The sequence below is a fragment of the Diceros bicornis genome, chromosome 26 (assembly GCF_020826845.1).
Source record: "Diceros bicornis minor isolate mBicDic1 chromosome 26, mDicBic1.mat.cur, whole genome shotgun sequence".
NCBI lineage: Eukaryota > Metazoa > Chordata > Mammalia > Perissodactyla > Rhinocerotidae > Diceros > Diceros bicornis.
The window spans coordinates 46,002,702-46,024,132 of NC_080765.1; the positions used below are offsets into that span (position 1 = coordinate 46,002,702).

General features: G+C 41.7%; 1 protein-coding gene across 1 annotated transcript in view; it reads right to left on the reverse strand.

Moving 5' to 3' along the window:
• Positions 1–21,431, reverse strand: part of LOC131422039 (ATP-binding cassette sub-family A member 17-like) — a 123,367-nt gene that overhangs the window by 19,710 nt on the left and 82,226 nt on the right. The window contains 5 exon segments of the mRNA XM_058568892.1: positions 730–949; positions 1,582–1,786; positions 1,965–2,238; positions 4,481–4,784; positions 7,020–7,182. Of these exon segments, the coding sequence (XP_058424875.1) occupies positions 730–949; positions 1,582–1,786; positions 1,965–2,238; positions 4,481–4,784; positions 7,020–7,182 (1,166 nt within the window).

Below are 21,431 nucleotides of genomic sequence, written 5' to 3' on the forward strand. Positions count from 1 at the left end.
GTATTCCAGAGGTCAAGGATGAGCATGGGTATGCAGCCCTGACTGGAAGGATGGCAGTGCCAACATGAGGGTGTCTATGTTAAGGTGCACAGTGGGTGATGGCTCCTCGTCAGCATCTTTTACTCTAATTACACAATCACCAAATAGCCTTCTCCCAACCTTGGCTTATTTACTTACTTATTATCTCTTTTTAAACTGAGGAATAATTTATTTCAGTGAAATGCATGATCATAAGTGGACAATTTGACGAATTTTAACAAACATTTATGCCCATATAACCAACACCTCCATCAAGATACAGAAGATTTCCATCATCCAGAAAGTTCCCTAAGATCTCTATTTGGTCAACTCCCCTCCCCCGAACTCTGAGGCAACCGCTTTTCTGATTCTATCACCAGAACTCATTCTGTCTGTCAGTGGGATCAGAGTGTGCCCTCCTCCACTCAACACCGTGTCTTGATATTCATCCACACCACTCCATGTGGGAAGCAGCTTGTTCCTTTTTTGTTGCTGAGCATAATCCACTGGATAAATCTAACTACCGTGTTTGTCAGTTCTCCTGGAAGTGCAAGTTTGGGACATTGCTGGTTTGGGGTTCTTCAGACTACAGCTGCTGAGCACAGCCTCACACAAGTGTCAGGTAGACACACATTTTCGTGAGGACAACTTCTGTGGCTGCTGGAGGAAGAACTAAAGGTTGATGTGATGTGTAAATATGATGGTCCTCACCTTTTTCACTTGTGACTGAGACGAGAATAAGAGGGCCAGTGCTCAAGAAGGTGAGTGTTATAATGAGCTTAACACAAGCGCCACCTGCGCTGTCAAAGCAGAAGCTGGTCAGGTAGATGAAGGGGATGATAGCCCAGCCATAGAGCATCAGCATAAGAACAACAGCCAGGACGTTTTCCTGGTGTGTAAAAGCTTCTTCTCTGTAGCACAGAAATACCACCTTAGGAAAGGGGGGGAGAATTTGGAAAAGTCACTAAGAGTCAATCCTAAGCATTAGAGAAAGAATATGATATTCTCAATTTTAAAAATCAGGTGTTAGCAACACTCCACAGGCAACTCCTTTCACTTACGCATCCAACAGTGCAGAGACAGCTGCTCTGGGCTCTGTTCCCAAGGAGCTCCCCTGGAAATCAGTGCCATGAGATCAGGGGCCCAGAGATGTTTACAAAACATATAGGCAGAACAAGGGAGGACATGATCCATTCTGCGCAAATGACCAGGGAACCTTCAAGCTGCACAATTCAGTCAGAATCAAATACTTGTACCCCTCAGTGCCCTGGTGAGCTCCTTCTGGACTATAAACACACATCCCCAAGGTGCGTGCTTGAGGCAGCAGTTCTGGGGATGCCACAAATTGGAGACCCTAGGACATGCCCCTCTGCTCCTGTTCATGCTGAGACCTGAATCACGTTTTACTGAGGGTCAGCAATGAGGTACTTTCACACCCTGGGTCACCAATCAGGGGCTGAGCTGCCGCCTAGAATTCCAGTCTGGTTCCAGTTCTTTGCAGGGTACCCCAGGCAAGCCTCCCAGACATGCAGGGGAAGGGTCCCAGCATCATGCAGCCCTCACCAACAGCAGCAGAGTGGGGACAAGGAAGGAGATGAGGTCCCACAGCAGAGCAGAGAGCCAGAAAGTAGCCACATAAACTCCACTGACAAACTGGACGTGCTTGGCCTTGATGGATCTCTCTTTGACTGTCAAGATGGAAAAAGAACTAGACAAGAAAGCTATTCCAAAAAGCAAGTTGATAACAAGATAATGTCCTTTAAGGCCTCTGTAAAAGATAGGACATGAGAGAGGTAGCAGTTTAAGTAGAACTGCTCACAGAACAATCTTCCAAAATAACAATTTGTAATTAAAACAACAAACAAAACAAAGGAAGAAATAGGTGGTAAGGGGAGAAGGACGGCAGATGGGAAAGCTTTAACGGAGGGAAGGGAAGTTGCACATACTGGTACAAGATATTCTCTGAGGTCTCCATGATTGACTGAGGTTGAGGGTTGTTGAATACCACAATTGAAGCCTTGGCACCAGAAAGCAACTTGAAGAGAACATTGTCCACCAGTGCCAGCGCCAGGGCAGGGGAGTGGTATGCCTGGTTGTTGAATAGTGCTGTCACTATAGTATGGTTGCCCACATCTTCAAAGGAAGCTGCCACTATGTAGTTCTGGTCAAAGCCCTCAGGCTCCTCTTCTGCCTTTTTCAGTAGGAATGCCTCTACTGAACCTAGAAGAGAGCGAAACATCCAAGAACTTCACACCAGGCCCAGTGAGGCAGGGAGGACTCACCATTGGCCTGCTCCCAACCCCTGCTCCTCCTGGGCATCTCATCACCAACCTCACTCACATCTGAAAACGACTCCTCCTGACATGGCCGTGCCCTCAATTCCACTGATCCTCTTTGCCGGCAGGGTTACCTCCTGCCGAGCCCCACGGCTCTGGGGACTCAATAAAGTTTTCCTTTCATTGACTGGCGCAGTAAAAAAAAAAAAAGTCTTGTCTAGTCATCTTTTAAATCTCTTTCAGCTCTGTCTACTTCCCTCCTTCCCCATGGCCTTGATGTGGCCCAGGCCCCACCACCTTTGCTAGGACTATGTGGGCCTAATGAGCTCCTTGCCTTCTATCCAGTTCCCTCCAGTCTCTGCATGAAAGGACGCATCTGGTCATATTGCACCCCACCGAACAACTTCAAGTGACTCCCCATTGCCCTCCGGATAAAGCCAAACCCCTGCACATGACCTATAGTGCCCAGTTACTGCCCAAACTCAGCTTCTTGTCTTCACGTTCCAGCCATACCTAAGGACTGACTGTTCCCCTCGCTTACAAAGGCTCTTCTCGTGGTTTGGAATGTTCTTCAGGTTATCATCCCCTTCTATGGGTCAATTCCCATTTATATCTCAGGCTCTTACTCTGGAGCCTACTCTGGCCTTCCAGGGTTGAGACACATCTGTGATCCCATAGTACTCCGATCATCATCATTATTGTCACTTTGTATTGTAACTACTGTCACTTATCCATATGTCCTCTGGGCTAGAAGCTCAACAAGGGCTGGTAGTAATATTGTTCATTACTGCATTTTCAGTATACAGTGCCACATAAAATATATGACCCACCCAGAATTCTGGAATCTTTAATGCTGGAAGGGATCTTTAATCACAGCAACAACAATAAGGACAATCGTGCCACTGACTGAAGGCTCACTGAGTGCCAACTATGCAAAGCCCTTGATAGGCACTCCCTCATGGAATCCTCCTGAAGACACCGTGAGGTAAGGTTTATTATTCTTTCTGTGTTGCATATGAAGAAACCGAGGCTTGGAGAGGTAGGGCACTATGAACTCAACCATTTTGCTACATCATGTTCTGCATTTGATCTCTTTATTTTATTAAAAAAATAATTACTGTAAAATTTTATTTTTAATCAAAATAACACATGAATATAATTTTTAAACTCAAATAATTATACAAGACTTATAATGAGAAATGGCAGTGTCCTGGCCTCCCTTCACCATCCCCAGTGCCTGCTCCCCAGAGACAAGCACTTTCAAATCTTTTAGCTGGTGTTTCTCCAGATTGTTAAATAGCACATTTATCTATTGACATCCTATTATGGAAGCAAGGATTTTGTTCTCTTAAAACTATCCGCAACCCCTATGGTCTTCCTCTCCCGTCTCCTCCCCCTAGAGTTATACCATAAATTTGGTTAAATCAATAGTCAGTTTTGACATTATTATGACTAAGTAGAAATTATTCACAGCTGAACCAAGTAGTATATATATATATATATATATACACACACACACACACAGATACATATTTTTTTTTTGTATAACTTTCCCCCCAGGAGTTAATAATGTCCTCCCTTTAAAACTCATTTGCTTAGTTTTCTCTATATCTATCACCAAGTCATCCACAAACTCCCTTGATAGAAGTGTAACTCTCCTCTCAATACATTCAAACATATCAGATAACTTATCAATTTCATTTTTTTTTTGAGGAAGATTGGCCCTGAGCTAACATCTGTTGCCAAACTTCCTCCTTTTTTCCTTTTTTCTCCCCAAAGCCCCAGTAGATAGTTGTATGTCATAGTTGTACCTCCTTCTAGTTGCTCTGTGTGGGACACCGTCTCAGCATGGCTTGATGAGCGGTGCGTAGGTCCGCGCCCAGAATCTGAACCTGCGGCGAACCCCGTGCCACTGAAGCTGAGTGTGCGAACTTAACTGCATGCCACTGGGCCGGCCCCTATCAATTTCATTCTTATACATGCTTTAGTCCCTAGAAAGACACAACTTGGTCTCATTTCTAGGAACTCTCCCTTTCCTGTCATTTGGGGTTTGAAAGATGTTTTTCTGAGACTTCTGGCTATTCAGTCTGATTTCAGGGAGTATCACATGGCCTGGAAGGACATGGCTTTACTAGAAGGAGGAACAGACCTGCTTCATGCCCTGTATTCCTGGGCCTGGTACTTACTCGAGATCTCCAGAGGAACCTGTTTCTCAGCTACAAGCATATCTGTAAAATGTTCTGAAAGGCGAGGGCTCAGCCTGGAATTTGGAGAAATAAAAAATGGAACAATAGTTTGACCATATATTTTTAGGGTCAGCTCCAATGGGACATTTTCCACTCTTGTTTTGAAGTTGAGGGTTGTGAGGCTGAACATAATGATCACCAGAGGCACCAGGATCTGTATTGACAGCATCAACATCCAGTTGCGTCGAGAATATATAACCCTTTTCTGGAACATGGCATAGAACTGTTGGCAGAGAAGACTGAACTACAATAAAAAAAAGGGAGATACACCATTAACATGGTCACAGATAGAAGCTGGCAGGCAGTTAAGTGGCCTCTGGCTCACATCCAATTTTATTCTCTCATATATGTCTAACATTTTGATTATGTTCAAAATTTGCTTCAAGTTAAAATTCTTTGACCTAACGATTGGAGTGACATTTAAAAGCAGAAAAAGAAGGCACAGATTGGAAAGAGTCTGGAAGAGTAGCCTAAACAGATACCAAATGTAAACATGATATAATTTTTTTGTTTTGTTTTGCTTTTTGGTGAGGAAAATTGGTCCTGAGTGCTAACATTTGTTGCCAATCTTCCTCTTTTCACTAAGGAAGATTAGCCCTGAGCTAACATCCATGCCCATCTTCCTCCATTTTGTATGTAGGAAGCTGCCACAGCCTAGTTTGACGAGTGGTGTGTAGGTCTGCACCCAGGATCCGAATCTGTGAACCCCGGGCCGCCAAAGCAGAGCGTGTGAACTTAACCACTAGCCCCACTACCTCACTACTACCAGGCCGGCCCCCAAGATATAATTTTTTTTTACCTACTAGATTGGCAAAAATTTTAAGTTGATGGAAATGTGGGAAAACACCACTGCTGGGGTTTTAATTGGTACAACTTTTGTAGAAAACAAATTAGCTGAATGAATAAAATTTTATTTAATATTCATATAGTCTTTAACCTAGAAACTCTGCTTCTAGTAATGTATCCTATAGGTATACTTGTATAAGCATGACCCATGCACAAAGATGTCCCCTGTGGCATTGATAGTAAATGTCAAAGTGCGTAGTCATGTGCACTGAGATCCCAAGATCTAGAGTGGGGCCTAGGGGTGTGAGATCCTGGAGGTTAGCACCACATGCTCCCATTCAGCTTCTCTGTGGTGCTGCAAGAGCTGCGACAGGCAGGGAGGCCTTCAAGCCTCAGGTGCCAGTGTTCCTTGTGCACGACTTGTCACCCAAGAGCCTTTGTGGGATGAGGCTTGGTGGTCAGGTTTGAGTCAGGCATTCCTAAGTTCCTGGCCCAGAATACCAAAAAATCCATGAAAGTCACTACCAAACACCCCCCCAGTTTCCCACTTTTGATATGATGGAGACTACATTCACCTCAAGCATTCACCAAAAGGCACTGCTATTGACTTGTCTGAGGTTTCACCCTGAGAAATGCTTCCTGGGAAGACTCCAAAAGCAAAGCTTGGCCAAGTGGAGCCCGGATAAGCCCCTGCTGGAGGTTGGAGAAGAGCCTCCTGTACAGGATAGGCGGCTGGTCTAGATCACCCCAAGACCCTTTTCGACTAGGAGTCTCTATGGATGACAGCTTCCCCTTTAATATGTGATGCAAGGGGCTGGCCCCGTGGCTTAGCGGTTAAGTGCACGCGCTCCGCTACTGGCTACTCAGGTTGGGATCTGGGCACGGTCCGACGCACCGCTTCTCCGGCCGTGCTGAGGCGGCATCCCACATACAGCAACTAGAAGGATGTGCAGCTATGACATACAACTATCTACTGGGGCTTTGGGGAAAAAAAGGAGGAGGATTGGCAATAGATGTTAGCTCAGGGCCGGTCTTCCTCAGCAAAAAGAGGAGAATTAGCATGGATGTTAGCTCAGGGCTGATCTTCCTCACACACACACACAAAAAATATGTGATTCAAGATTATGAAACAATGAAATTAATCTCTTCACCAACCCATGAAAATCAGTTTCATTATTTTGCAGTAATACCTTGTAGATATCTAAGTCAAGACCACTTCATAAAATGCACATCAATATTCTTTTTTTCAACATTAAAACAACATTACACGTTGTCCATATATTTCATAAGGATATATTTAAAACATTTTAAATTCCAGGTGGTACAATACATGATCTGTTTCATAGTAAAAGACTAAAAAGAAAGATTAAATATAGGCCAGGAGATTTAGTGATTTTATTCTTTCTTCTTTCTGGTGAGAGAAATGGCCGAGACCTCTACTATGATCTTTTCTGATACTTTCTTCCATTGGGTTAATCCTGGTCAGAAAAATCAGCATTTTGCCTTTGAACTAGAGTAGAGAGCATGGTAACGCTGAAACCTAGCAGAGCCAGTCTTTTATGCCCAAAATCTGCACATTTTTTTCTTAAGTCTCTGGAAAAGGATGATATACACTTCTTGACAGAATAATAGCATGAGTCCAAGAATTAAACCAAAATCTGCTTTCTTGCATGCATTTGAAATATTTGCTCACCCCGGTGTTTGGTTGGATTGGCAGGCCAGACCGTACTGAGAAGATCCTTGAATGAAGATGTTCAATTCTGTTAACAGGAACTCTGCTAATCACGGGGTGAGAATGGATGGAGGAAAGCTTGATGGCTTGGATGTCTGTACTGGAATCTACCAACTTACTAACCCTAAACCAAACCAAAAGCAAAAAGAAATACAAATTCTCAAAGTCACAACACATTTCATTCTGTTTGGATTTAAAGAATAAAAGTCACATAAAATCTGAAAAAAATAGGAAGTTAGGACAAGCATGATGAGGGGAAAAGGAGCTGCACATAGATTATATACTGCTAGCAAGTATATACTGGCTAGAAAGGTCTTAAATAGGCACTGAGTAAGTATTGAATTAACTGACCAATGGCTTTTCCAAAGAACTGAGGTAACACTAGCATGAATAGATTTCACTATTCTACTTAAAAGATACCACATGCAAATTAAAACAAAAATAAAATATCACTTAGTATATATTTTATCAGCAAAAACTGTAAAATATAAAACACAGCATTGCTGACACTCTAGGCCAGGGCTTGGTAAACTATGGCCGGGGGGCCAAATCCAGCCAAATCCAGCCCAAGGCCTTGTTTTTGTACAGCGACGAGCACAGAATGGATTTTACATTTTTAAATGATTACATGTTAGATGGTTATCTAAGTACCTACATAATATCCTTGATTATGTCATTAAGCCTACACAGACTAAAATATTTACTATCTGGCCTTTTAAGAAAAAGGCCAGAAAATAAATATTGTCGAACCTCACTCTAGGCAAAAAGATGTATTCATTGTTGGCAGCAAACTGTTAACAAGTCAAGAAACATATTTTTATTCATATTCTTTGGGCCAGTTATTCTACACCCGGGAATTCATCACAATAAAATAATCCAGTAAATTGTGGCTCATTTTCCCTCTAGTACAGTTCTGTAAAAGATGGTGTATTTGTTGTTATCTATTGTTTGACACAGATTATCCCACAATTTAGCAGCTTAAAACAACAGGAAACATTCATTATCTCACACAGATTCTGTGGGTCAGGAATTTGGGAGTGGCGTAGCTGGGTGGTTCTGTCTCAAGGTCTCGAACGAGGTTGCAGTCAAGCTATCAGGCAGGGCTGCAGTCATCTGATGGCTTGACTGGGGCAGGAGGATCCACTTCCAAGATGGTGCCCTCACATGGCTGTGGGCAGCAGGCAGTGTGTGTGCTAGCTGGTTTAACAGCTAGCTCTCTAAGTGCAGTTCTGACAAAAATGTTGATGTTTTAATTAACATTAAAGATTAAGATAAAAGTGGAACAATACATACAGAAGTCAGAACTTCACTCATTTGTCCATGAGGTGAGCAACATTTTTGCTGAATTGAATAATACTTTTACTGGAAGAATATTTCCTCAAATTTTTATGCTATTCTTAATGAAATGGTTCCAGATATAATACACTTTTAAACTTAATTTATATTACATTTTCTCCATCACTTTCTTAATCTAGACAATCAACAAAACAATAAATTAAAACCTAATTTATAGTGTTTACCAATTTCCATGGTGAAAATACTCTCACCATAGTTGATTTCAAACTATCAACATAACATTTCCACTATACACATGTAAGTAGATGTAAATAACCTCAAGAGCACTGATAATAGTAAATTGTAGCCAAATCATGAGGAAATGAAGTTTTGCGTATTACCAATTGTGATATTGTGATTTATAATATGAAATATATATTTGGTCTTTGTCCCCAGTCCTAAAACCCTTGTAACTTCCTAAGTGCTGAGAGGATAAAGGTGTCTTTGGTTATGTTAATGAGGAGGCTTTTGGAAAGCACCAAAGGACGGGGGCTGGTTGCCAGGAGAACCAACCATATGATTAGAGAACAGGAACTTTCAGTACCCCCCGCCCCCTCCTGAGATGAAAGGGGGCTGGAGACTGAGATCAAGTGCCAATGGCCAATGAGTTAATCAATCATGCCTATGTAATGAAGCCTTCATAAAAACCCAAATGGACAAGGTTCAGAGAGCTTCTGGGTTGGCAAACATGTGGGGATGCTGGGAGAGTGGCACCCTCAGACAGCGTGGAAGGTCCTCACCCTTTCTCACATACTTCACCCTATGTACCTCTTCATCTAGCTGTTTATCTGTATGCTTTATCACATCCTTTATAATAAACTAGTAATATAAGTCAATGTTTCTCTGAGTTCTGTGAGCCATTCTAGCAAATTATAGAACCAGGGGAGGGGGTTGTGGCAACCTCAAATTTATAGCTGGTCTGTCAGAAGCACAGGTAACAACCTGGACTTGTGATTGGCATCTGAAGTGGGGTAGTTGGGGTGCAGTCTTGTGAAACTGAACCCTTAACCTGTGGGATCTGATGCTATTCTCCAGGTAGATAGTGTCAGAATTGAGTTAATTGGTAGGGGTGAAAAAAAAAAAAACACTTTGGAATTGGTATCAGAATCATACAACTGTTTTTACTGTGATTTATTTATTCATAAGTTTATGCAATTTAATTACCAGTAATGGCTGTGTGTAACAACTGGCTCACAAAATTCTTGATAATTTAATAATTGGCTCATGTCAGCCAATATGAGCCAGCTCCAGCATACCACCGGCAGGAGGCCTCAGTTCTTTGTTAGCTGTTGGCAAAAGGCCTTAGTGTCTCACCAAGTGAACATCTCCATAGGGCTGCCTAAGTGTCCTCACGAGATGGTGGCTGGCTTCCCCCAAACTGAGTGAGCCAAGAGAGCAAGACAGAAGCTACAATATCTTTTACGACTTAGCCTTATTAGTCACACACTGTCAATTCTGCAAAGTTCTATTGGTTATACAGGTCGGCGCTATTTACTGGGGAAGCGGACTACACAGGAGTGAATAATAGAAGACAAGTATCACTGGAGACATTTTAGGCCTGGCTTCCATAGATGGCAAGCTCTGGAGGCCTTCTGCCTTTGCTGAGGCTCTGCTTCCATTCTCGAGGGTTTCTCCCTGACTTTGCTATGTTTCCCGCTCATCCTTTCTTTAGCTTTTCTACAAATTGGGGGATATTAGTGAGAATTATCATGATTGTGGTTGCCTTTCTTCAATACTTCATCTGGTACCTGAGGTGGCTATGTAGGGATGGTTAGGGGCCACACATTTTTTCCACAATATTTTCTTTGGCCCTGTCTTTTTTTTTTTTTTCCGATCTGTCAGTGGTCTTTTTTTTTAATTGAGGTAACAGTTTATAACATTATATAAATTTCAGGTGTACATCATTATATTTCGATTTCTGTGTAGACTACATCATGTTCAACACCTAAAGACTAATTACTGTCCGTCACCATGCACATGTGCCCTGTCACTCCTTTCGCCGTCCTCCCTCCTCCCCTCCCCACTGGTAACCACCAATATAATCTCAGTATCTATGTGTTTGTTTGTTGTTGTTGTTTTTGTCTTCTATTTATGAGTGAGATCATATGGTATTTGATTTTCTCCATCTGACTTATCTCACTTAGCATAATACCCTCAAAGTCCATCCATGTTGTTGCAATGGCAAGATTTCATCTTTTTATAGCTGAGTAGTATTTCACTGTGTATATATACCACACCTTCTTTATCCATTCGTCCCTTGATGGGCACCTAGGTTGTTTCCAAGTCTTGGCTATTGTGAATAATGCTGCAATGAACATAGGGGTGCATATATCTTTATGCATTCATGTTTTCATGTTCTTTGGATAAATACCCAGCAGTGGAATAGCTGGACCATATGGCAGTTCTATTTTTAATTTTTTGAGGAATCCCCATACTGTTTTCCATATGGCTGCACCAGTTTACATTCCCACTAGCAGTGTATGAGAGTTCCCTTTTCTCAACATCCTCTCCAACACTTCCTGTGTTGTTAATTATAGCCATTCTGACGGGCATGAGGTGATATCTCATTGTAGCTTTTTATTTTAAAGGATGGGAATAGAGCACAGGGCTGTGTCCTTCATAGCCAGGGCTCTTTTTTTTTTTTTTGAGGATGATTGGTCCTGCGCTAACATCTATTGCCAATCTTCCTCTTTTTCTTTTTTCTGCCTAAAGCCCCAGTACATAGTTGTAGAGTTGTAGCTCTTCTATGTGAGATGTCGCCTCAGCATGGCTTGATGAGCAGTGAGTAGGTCCACACCCAGGATCCAAACCCGCAAACCCCTGGCCTCTGAGTGGAGCACGCGAACTTAACTGCTATGCCACCAGTCCGGTCCCTCATTGTAGTTTTGGTTTGCAGTTCTCTAATAATTAGTGATATTGAACATCTTTTCATGTGCCTATTGGCCATCTGTATATCTTCTTTGGAAAAACATCTGTTCAGATCTTTTGCCCAATTTTTAATTGGGTTGTTAGTTTTTTTGTTGTTGAGGTGTATGAGTTCATTAGATATTTTGGATATTAACCCCTTATCAGACAGAGGTTTGCAAATATCTTCTCCCAATTGTTAAGTTGTCGTTTTGCTTTGTTGATGGTTTCCTTTGCTGTACAGAAGCTTTTTAGTTTGAGATAGCCCCATTTGTTTATTTTTTCTTTTGTTTCTCTTGTCTGGTCAGACATGATATTTGAAAATATGGTGCTAAGACTGATGTTGAAGAGTGTACTACCTATGCTTTCTTCTAGAAGTTTTATGGTTTCAGGTCTTACATTCAAGTCTTTTTTTTTTTTGCCCCCCAAAGCCCCAGTAGATAGTTGTATGTCATAGTTACACATCTTTCTAGTTGCTGTATGTGGGACGCGGCCTCAGCACGGTCGGAGAAGCGGTGCGTCGGTGCGCGCCCGGGATCAGAACCCCGGGCCGCCAGTAGCGGAGCGCGCGCACCTAACCGCTAAGCCACGGGGCCAGCCCCTGTAGTATATTTTGAAATCAGGAAGTGTGATACCTCCAGCTTTGTTCTTTTTTCTCAGGATTCCTTTGGCTATTCAGGGTCTTTTGTTGTTCCATATAAATTTTAGGATTTTTTGTTCCATTTCTGTGAAAAATGTTGTTGGAACTTTGATAGGGATTGCATTGAATCTGTAGATTGCTTTAGGAAGTATGGACATTTTAGCTATGTTAATTCTTCCAATCCAAGAGCTTGGAATATCTTTCCATTTCTTTATGTCTTCTTCAATTTCTTTCAACAATGTTTTATAATTTTCAGTGTATATGTCTCTCTTTGGCTAAATTTATTCCTAGGTATTTTATTCTTTTTGTTGCAATTGTAAATGGCATTGTATTCTTAATTTCTCTTTCTGCTACTTCGTTGTTAGTGTATAGCAAGGCAACTGATTTTTGTAAGTTGATTTTGTATCCTGCAACTTTATTGTATTCATTTATTATTTCTAATAGTTTTTTTGGTGGATTCTTTAGGGTTTTCTATATATAAAAGCATGTCATCTGCAAATAGTGACAGTTTTACATCTTCCTTTCCAAACTGGATCCCTTTTATTTCTTTTTCTTGCCTGATTGCTCTGGCTAGGTCTTCCAATACTATGTTAAATAAGAGTGGCAAAAGTGGGCATCCTTGTCTGGTTTCTGTTGTTTAAGGGATAGCTTTCAGTTTTTCTCCATTGAGTGTGATATTAGCTGTGGGTTTGTCATGGCCATTATTATGTTGAGGTACTTTCCTTCCATACCCATTTTATTCAGAGTTTTTATCATAAATGGATGCTGTATCTTGTTGAATACATTCTCTGCATCTATTGAGATGATCATGTGATTTTTATTCTTCATTTGGTTAATGCGGTGTATCACATTGATTGATTTGCAGATGTTGAACCACTCCTGCATGTCTGGAATAAATCCCACTTGATCATGGCATATGATCTTTTTAATGTATTGCTGTATTCGATTTGCTAGTAGTTTGTTGAGGAATTTTGCATCGATGTTCATCAGTGATACGGGTCTGTAATTTTCTTTTTTTGTGTGTTATTCTTGTCTGGTTTTGGTATCAGGGTAATGTTGGCCTCATAGAATGAGTTAAGAAGCTTTCCTTCCTCTTCAGTTTTTTGGAAGAGTTTGAGAAGGATGGGTATTAAATCTTCTTTGAATGTTTGGTAGAATGTACCAAGGAAGCCATCTGGTCCTGGACTTTTATTTTTTGGGAGGTTTTTGATTACTGTTTCAACCTCCTTACTGGTGATTGGTCTATTCAAATTCTCTATTTCTTCTTGATTCAGTTTTTTAAGGTTGTATGAGTCTAAGAAGTTATCCATTTCTTCTAGATTACCCAATTTGTTGGTGTTTAGCTTTCTGTAGTATACTCTTATGGTCTGTTTTATTTCTGAGGCATTGTAATTTCTCCTCTTTTGTTTCTGATTTTATTTATTTGAGCCTTCTCTCTTTTTTTCTTGGTGAGTCTAGCTAAAGGTTTGTCAATTTCATTTATCTTTTCAAAGAACCAACTCTTAGTTTCATTGATTTTTTCTATTTTTTTTAGTCTCTATTTCATTTATTTCCACTCTCATTTTTACTATTTCTTTCTTTCTACCGATTTTGTGGCCCTGTCTTCTGAAATTTCATGGCATAGGTTGTATTTTTAATTTTTTTCCTCATTTGGTTTCTGCTAGTAGAATTTATTATTGGGTTTTTTTTTTTTTTTTTTTGGCTATTTCAAAAATAACATTGTCATTTATTAAGGCTGATTTTCAGGAAGGAAGGAGGGTAGTTTTCAATACTTTGGGAAAGCCTATCATTTGATACTCGAAGGAATTGTGGTGAAGTTGGTGACTATGACACCACAATTCCTTCAAAGATCATGATAGGCTTTCCCAAAGCATAACCTAAAAGCTCCTCTGAGAGTTTCCCCACTGTGGTAGACAGCCTCTAAGGTGGCCCCAACAATCCCCACCTCCTAATATTCACACTCTATCATAACCTCCCCCTTTTCCCTCACAGTTTAATTGACATATAACATTGTATAAGTTTAAGGTGTACAACATAATGAACTGATATATGTACATACTGTGAAATGATTTCCCCAATAAGTTTACCTAACATCCATCATCTCACATAGTTACAATTTTTTCCTTGCAGTGAAAACTTTTAAGATTTATTCTCTTGGCAACTGTCAAATATACAATACAGTATTGTTAACTATAGTCACCATGCTACATATTACAGCCCCAGAACTTATCTATCTTATAACTGGAAGTTTGTACCTTTTGACCACCTTCACCTAATTTCCCCACCTCTGGCAACCACAAATTTGTTCTCTGTGCCTATGAGTTTGGTTGTTAGATGCCCCATATAAGTGAAATCATACAGTATTTCTTTCTCTGTCTGACTTATTTCACTGAGCATAATGCCTTCAAGGTCCATCCATGTTGTGGCAAATGGCAGGATTTCCTTCCTTTTTTATGGCTCAATAGTATTCCATTGTGTGTGTGTGTATGTGTGTATATGTGTATCACATTTCCTTTATCCATTCATCTGTCGATGGACTGGACACTTAGGTTATTTCTACGTCTTGGCCATTGTAAATAATGCAATGAACATAGGGGTACAGATATCTCTTCCGGATAGTGATTTCATTTCCTTCAGATATATACCCATAAGTGGAATCATATGGTAGTTCTATTTTTAATTTTTTTGAGGAACCTCCATATTGTTTTCCCTAGTGGCTGCACCAATTTACATTTCCACCAACAGTGCACAAGTGTTCTCTTTGTCAACATATATTTGTCAACATCCTTGTCAACACTTGTTGCCTCTTGTGTGTGTGTGTGTGTGTGTTTGCAATACATTTTCTTTTATTCATAACTGACTGCTGTTTCATCATTTCTCTATATTGTTTCCAGGGGACGACTCATCTGTCTGTTCACAATACAACCCCAACCACCCCACTGTCCAGAACCACTCTGGTCCAGGATCCTAACAACCAACCTTGTGAACAAATACTTTTCCTGCAAATAACAGTAGGAAAACATTAGCACGGCACTCTGTTTTCTTCTTCAAATGTACTAACTGACCTGCTTCAATGTTTGGGTTTTGTCGTTTTTCTTTTTTTTTTTTTTTTTTTTTTTTTTGTGAGGAGATCAGCCCTGAGCTAACATCCGCCAATCCTCCTCCTTTTTTTTGCTGAGGAAGACGGCCCTGGGCTAACATCGGTGCCTATCTTCCTCCACTTTATATGGGACGCCGCCACAGCATGGCTTACCAAGCAGTGCGTCGGTGCGCGCCCGGGATCCGAACCAGCGAACCCCGGGCCGCCGCAGCGGAGCGCGCACACTTAACCGCTTGCGCCACCGGGCCGGCCCCTGTCGTTTTTCTTTTTTAAGCCTAAGAATTAATTGAGTACGAACTAGAGGATCCTACAATTCAAAAGTATATGTGTATGTGAGCTCTCTGAGGCAGGGGTCTTGCCTGCTCATCTTTGTGTCCCCAGCCCCTGCACAGCACCCCACACTGAGTGAACACTTGCTGAATATATGCAAGGATGAAAAGCAGGAGCATAAAGTTAAGAACACAAACTCTGGAGTCAGGCAGAACTCAGTTCAATCCCAAGTCACCCATTTATAGCTTTATAACATTTGTGAAAGCTCAGAATTCTGCTAAGAATTTTATGTACATTATCTTATTTAATGCTCCTTCCCCCAAAAAGCTTTAAGGTATTATTATCCCTCATTTTACACTTTGTGAAAACTGAACAACTTACCTAAGGCCAGAAGGTTGGTAAGCCCAAGCCCCTAACCCCTATGATAAACTGCATCTTACACCAACTTTGTGACCTTGGGCAAATGATTTCATCACTCAGTTTGCTGAAGATTGTGGTTCTGAAGACTAAGTCAGACAGACAGTGTTTGTAAAGTGCTTAGCACAGTTCCAGACAGAGCAAAGCACTTATGAAAAGGTAGTTAGTATTACTAGAGTTACAATACTGGCGAGTCTACAGTGAGATGCTTCAAGCAGAAGGACTTTGGGTTCTGTAAATTACATGTTCTCTGGAAAACGGTCATTTTCACGATGTAGGCAGCTAAAGCAAAAGGAGCAAATTATAACCAATATTTATCTTGGATACAGTCTAAATTCTCCAAAAGGGAGTTAACAGGTAAGAAATCTTTTGATAGTCTGAAAGCAATGATCATGCTTGCAGTTAGGGGGTGCCATACTGCCGTATATTATAGGCAACTAATTCCCCAGAGGGTCTTCAGCACCCTCGGATTTTTCTCCAACAAGTGGAGGTAGATAAATTCTGACCAATAACAACTTTTTTGGCAGCAAGGGGGAACCCTTTAATATTGCTTTTCATACGCCTCTACAATTTCAATTTTAGGTCCAGTATATATTCCTATTTTATTCCCAATGCCTTTGCTATTGCTTCTTTGAGATAAAGTGCATGATTACATTATTCAATGACCTTTAAAAGTCCAGAAAAAAAATTCAATTAGGATCAATACATTAATAAGCACAATCTTGAGAAATTTAATGTACCTTAAAACAATTAGTCTAAAATAAATATACACGAAAATGGGTGATGGAAGCTCATTATACCAGCCTCTCTACATTTATATATGTCGAAAATTTCCATAATAAAAAGTTACAAATACATTGTTAAAATAAATGTACAAATTCTGCCTTTTAAAAATTTATTTTTTACTGAAAACCTGCTTGAAGGATGCAGCAGAAAACTGGGTCTATATCACTACTCTGGGAAGCAGCACAGAGCAAGGCACTCAGTTGAGGGAAGAGAAGTAAATAAGAAGATTAAATTAGGCTGAAACTAATATAAATCTGGAAAGTGTTTCTACAATGCTTTAATAATAAACTTCATACAAGAGACTCAAGGCCACAAGACATTACTAAGGAGACTTCTTCATACAAACAAATCAAACTTTTTTTTATTTTTCACTATAATAATTGTTTGCTCAAGCCTGGTTTCCATTTGGTTCTAGCTGGCCAGGGAATATACCAATCCAGAGGTGATTTTTCTAAAGGGCAGGGATGAAGAACTTTGTGCCAAAACAGCCAAAGGAAAGCTGGAAATCTAGGTATGGGCCGATATCTCTTCAGTGGACAAAAGATGAATTTTCTCTTTTCAATTTACAGTCACCTTCTGAAAGCATTAACTGAAAAGTTGCTGGTTCTACCCGGAAGATAATCCATAGTTGAAGAATCATACCTACAGATTGTTTTTCTTCCTTCCCAGATGTACACAGTGCTTTTCATTCAATTTGTGGAGTTAAATTCTAGCCTAAAACCCTACCACTATCTATTAAGTCAAAGCTAAATAAAAATACTTAACTTTCAAATGTTAGTGACTTGTTTCTACCAATTCATTCTGACTTCCCTCAGAGCAAATTCTGTTCCTAGAATGCTGGTGGTGGGGTAGGGGGTGAGGTAGGGGAACTCCTAACACTTACGTTTAAAAGAACCTTTAAAAAACTGATAAGAAGCCATCTGCTCTTCCGGGTTCGAAGCTCTGAGCACCTCGGCAACACTGAGGCTAGCCATTCCCCTCCCCCGCCCCGCCACGAGACAGGCAAGGTCATTTAATGCAAAACAAAACTAATCAAGACAAATGGCTTTCTTATACACTACCAAAATGAGGAAGAAGAATAAAGAAACACTCTAACATCAATCTTCTACAGAGTCCAGCTAACCGAATTTTCCCCAAATCAAAGTAAAATTTAGAAAGCAGCATTTTCTTTGTAAGATTTATTTTATTTGCGTCTGATTAATAGCGATGCTTTCAGATATTTATTCACGTCCTCCTGGCTTGAAAGGTGTACAGCAATCTATTTCTCCCCTGCTCCACTCACCCACTCCAACCCTTTCGTTTCTACACATTTCCAGTCTTCAACATTTGCTCTTAATAAAGAGTGTTTCTCTTATCTTATGAGACAACAGTTGTATGTTTTATCACAGGATCAATCTTAAATTGAGAAATACTACATATATTATTAAAGAATGATACATAAGTGACTGTTCACCTTCTTTCTCATGCTAATATGCTTTACCTCACTGTGTTAAAGTGAAAGTTTCTGATACCAGCTCCATACAGAGTTGACATAAGGAAAGCCATATTGTAGAGGGGAAACCATATTGTGTCTTGGAATGACCTCTGACTAACTCTGGACTTTATGGCCCCTCCCAGCTGCTATAAGTTGATAACTTTGTTCTTTCGAGTTCCTTAGGAATGTGACAACCCCTGGGGCAGAGAGTCTATGCTGACAGCCATCATCAATGACAACTGAAAGATCAGGGTATAGGGCATTGCTCCAGTCTCTGATGCATATCCAGTAAAACAAAAGACTGCCAGGAACTAAGACCAGATGGATGCCCCCACTCTGAGACCAGATGCCTCCCGCTCTCAGAGAGCAGCCCCCCTATATAACTGGCCTGTAGTGTTTGTTCTGTAAGATGGTTCTTTGAGACACTAGTTGGCCATCTTCCCCCTTGCTAGCAAGCTGTAATAAACTGCCCTTTCTTTTCCACCATCTTGCCTCTTGACAGTTGGTTTTTGTCTCGTGGTGAGCAGATGGTGCCCTTTGTGCAGTAACATTTCTACAGTTCTGAGTGCCCCCTGGCCAGTTCACAATAAAGGAAGTATAAATCACTCAGAACTGCCACTGGAAAACTGGTTGGATTATCATTTGTAGAAAGACACTGATTAGCTAGACTATGCCAAAGTAATGTACATGCACCAACATCATGGTACTACACATTCCCATATTTCTGCCAATCTACCTGGAAACATTTCCCAGATAAATTACCACCCAGGGAGTCACTTCTGGCTATGTGAACAAAAACACAGTTTCTTTCCATAGGTACTTGACTACCCTCTCCTGATCATTTAACCGGCTGTTTTGAGTGGATTTTCCCATCCATTGATAGTTAGGGAAGGGAAGGTGGCAGTGTAGGGCTCGGCACCAGGAGAGAATTTTCACAGTCAAGTACATGATCTAATAATTATGTCCTGGGTGCAACGAGCCAAGAGTAGCTCTCAAAAGCGAAGAGGAGCTTGACTCTTTCACAGGTCAAACTCTTCCGCACCTGCCAACCTTCACAAACCAAATGCCACTTTCCAAAATGACACCGTCTCCAGAATTCTTTAAGAGTGCTTTTGTGGGCATCCGCTCTGAACACAACGAAAGGGCAACATTAGGTGACTTTAAAGTAGACATTTAAGATCATGAGTTCATGTGTGTCTTGGATTATCCACAATGTTTCTAATAACCTGTCTCTCATTTGGACCTTTGAGAACCTTCATGTGTTAGAATCAGACCAAAAAGTCACAGCTTGTCCTGCATGTACCACCCACCAGAGCCATTATTTCAAAGTTAACAGAGAAGGTCATTATAATTATACACCTGAGACCCTGAGCATGGATTTTCGCTCAGAGTACAGGGGGAAACAGGGGAGTCAGACTGACTTCTTGCTTTTTGGTTAAAAACTAAAGTTCGCTTGCAGTCCTGCGAAGGCGACAAACAACGAACTCCGAGTGTCCCCGGTCCCCGCGAGCTGCAGCACCGGCGGGGCGCCCGCGTGCTTCCTACCTTGGACTTCTCGTTGACCTAGTATTTGCCCAGCCGGTCGATGAGAGCCAGGAGGAAGCTGACGGCCTCGCAGCCTTCCTCGTTGCCCCCGATCGACGTGATCTGCTCGCCCCGCAGGTGCCGCTTGGAGACGCCGGCGCGCGGCCAGGCCAGCTGGCCGTCCCTCGGGGCCCCGCTGCAGTTCAGCTGCTTGACGCGCTCCAGGACGCAGTCGCCCACCACCTCGCCCAGGCAGTTGTCCAGGTAGCAGAAGCCAACATCGTGCAGACAGGGCACGATGTACTCCAGGGCGATTTTCTCCGGATCCAGCCTCATGATGTGTCCCAGGGGCATCTCGCCCGCACAGCCGAGCGCGCCGGACCCCCAGCGCGCACCTAGAGAAGGAGCGACCTACGTGCGCGCGCAGCCAAGGTGCGGGGAGCGTGGCCCGGGTTCAGCTACCTGCGGCGGCTACGGTCCCCGAGCCACCGCAGCGACAGAGAGAGGGGAAAGTTGCTCGCAACTCTGGGGAGGAGGGATCCCGTTCAGGGACCAGCTGGGGTTCTGTGGGGCTCCAAGACCCGGCGCCGGACTGGCCAAGCGAGGAGTCGGAGGGCCCCTTTTGGAGATGCGGAGCCACCGCTGGCGGGGCGGCGGCCTCAGTCGGGGAGAGGCATCTCTTATGTTTTTGATGACAGTCATTCTAACAGGTGTGGAGTGATATCTCATTGTGGTTTTGATTTGCATTTCGCTAATGATTAGTGATGTTGAGCACCCTTCATGTACCTGTTGGCCATTTGAATATCTTCTTTAGAAAAATGTCTATTCAGCTCCTTTGCCCATTTTAAAACTGCGTTATTTGTTTTCTTGCTATTGAGTTGTGTGAGTTCTTTATATATTTTGGATACTAAACCCTTATCAGATGTGTGGTTTGCAAATATTTTCTCCTGTTCAGTAGGTTGCCTGTTCCTTTTATTGATGGTTTCCTTTCCCGTGCAGAAGATTTTTAGTTTGATGTAGTCCCACTTGTTGATTTTTGCTTTTGTTGCTTGTGCTAGTCTCCTCCCAGTGATTGTGGGCTGGACCTAGTGACTCACTTCTAATGAATTGAATCCAGCAAAAGTGATAAAATATCACTTCCAAGAAAAGATACCAAATGACTATGGCTTCCATCTGGGTCACATTCTCTCTCTTTCTCTGATCACTCGGTGTGAGGGAAGCTGGTTGCCATATCATGAGTTCATTCTGCAACCTGGGAAGAGGCCCACACTGTGAAGAACTGAGGCCAATGACAATGAGGAACTGAAGCTGGCCAACAACTTAGAGTGAGCTTAGAGGTGGATCTTCCCCCAGCTGAGCCTTTGGAGCCTGCAGCCCTGGCTGACAGCTTGACTACAACCTCACAAGAGTCCTTGAGCCAGAACCACCTATCTACCTGCTCCTGAACTCCTGACCCACAGAAACTGTGAGGTAATAAATGTTTGTTGTTTCAAGGCTGCTAAGTTTTAGGGTAATTTGTTATGTAGCAATAGATAATGAATAAAAGAAAAAAAAAAAGAGTATAACAGACATGAGACAGGTAAAAGGTAAAAATTATGTATAATTACTAGTCCCAGGAGGAGAGGAAAGAGAGCACGGAGCAGCAATATGTGGAGTGATATTCGTCGAGAATTTTCCAAAGCTGACCAGTGCTAGCAAACCACAGTGTAAAAAGTGCTAAAAATCCTAAGCAGAGAAACATGAAGAAAACCATACAAAGCCACGTCATTGTAAAAATGATGAAAATCCAAGACAAAGAAAAAACAATATTAAAAGCAACCAGAGGTAAAGGACAGATTGCATTCAAAGAATAACAATAATACTGGCAGCTGACATCTCAACAGACATAAAGGAAGCCAGCAGACAATAGAATGGAATGGATAA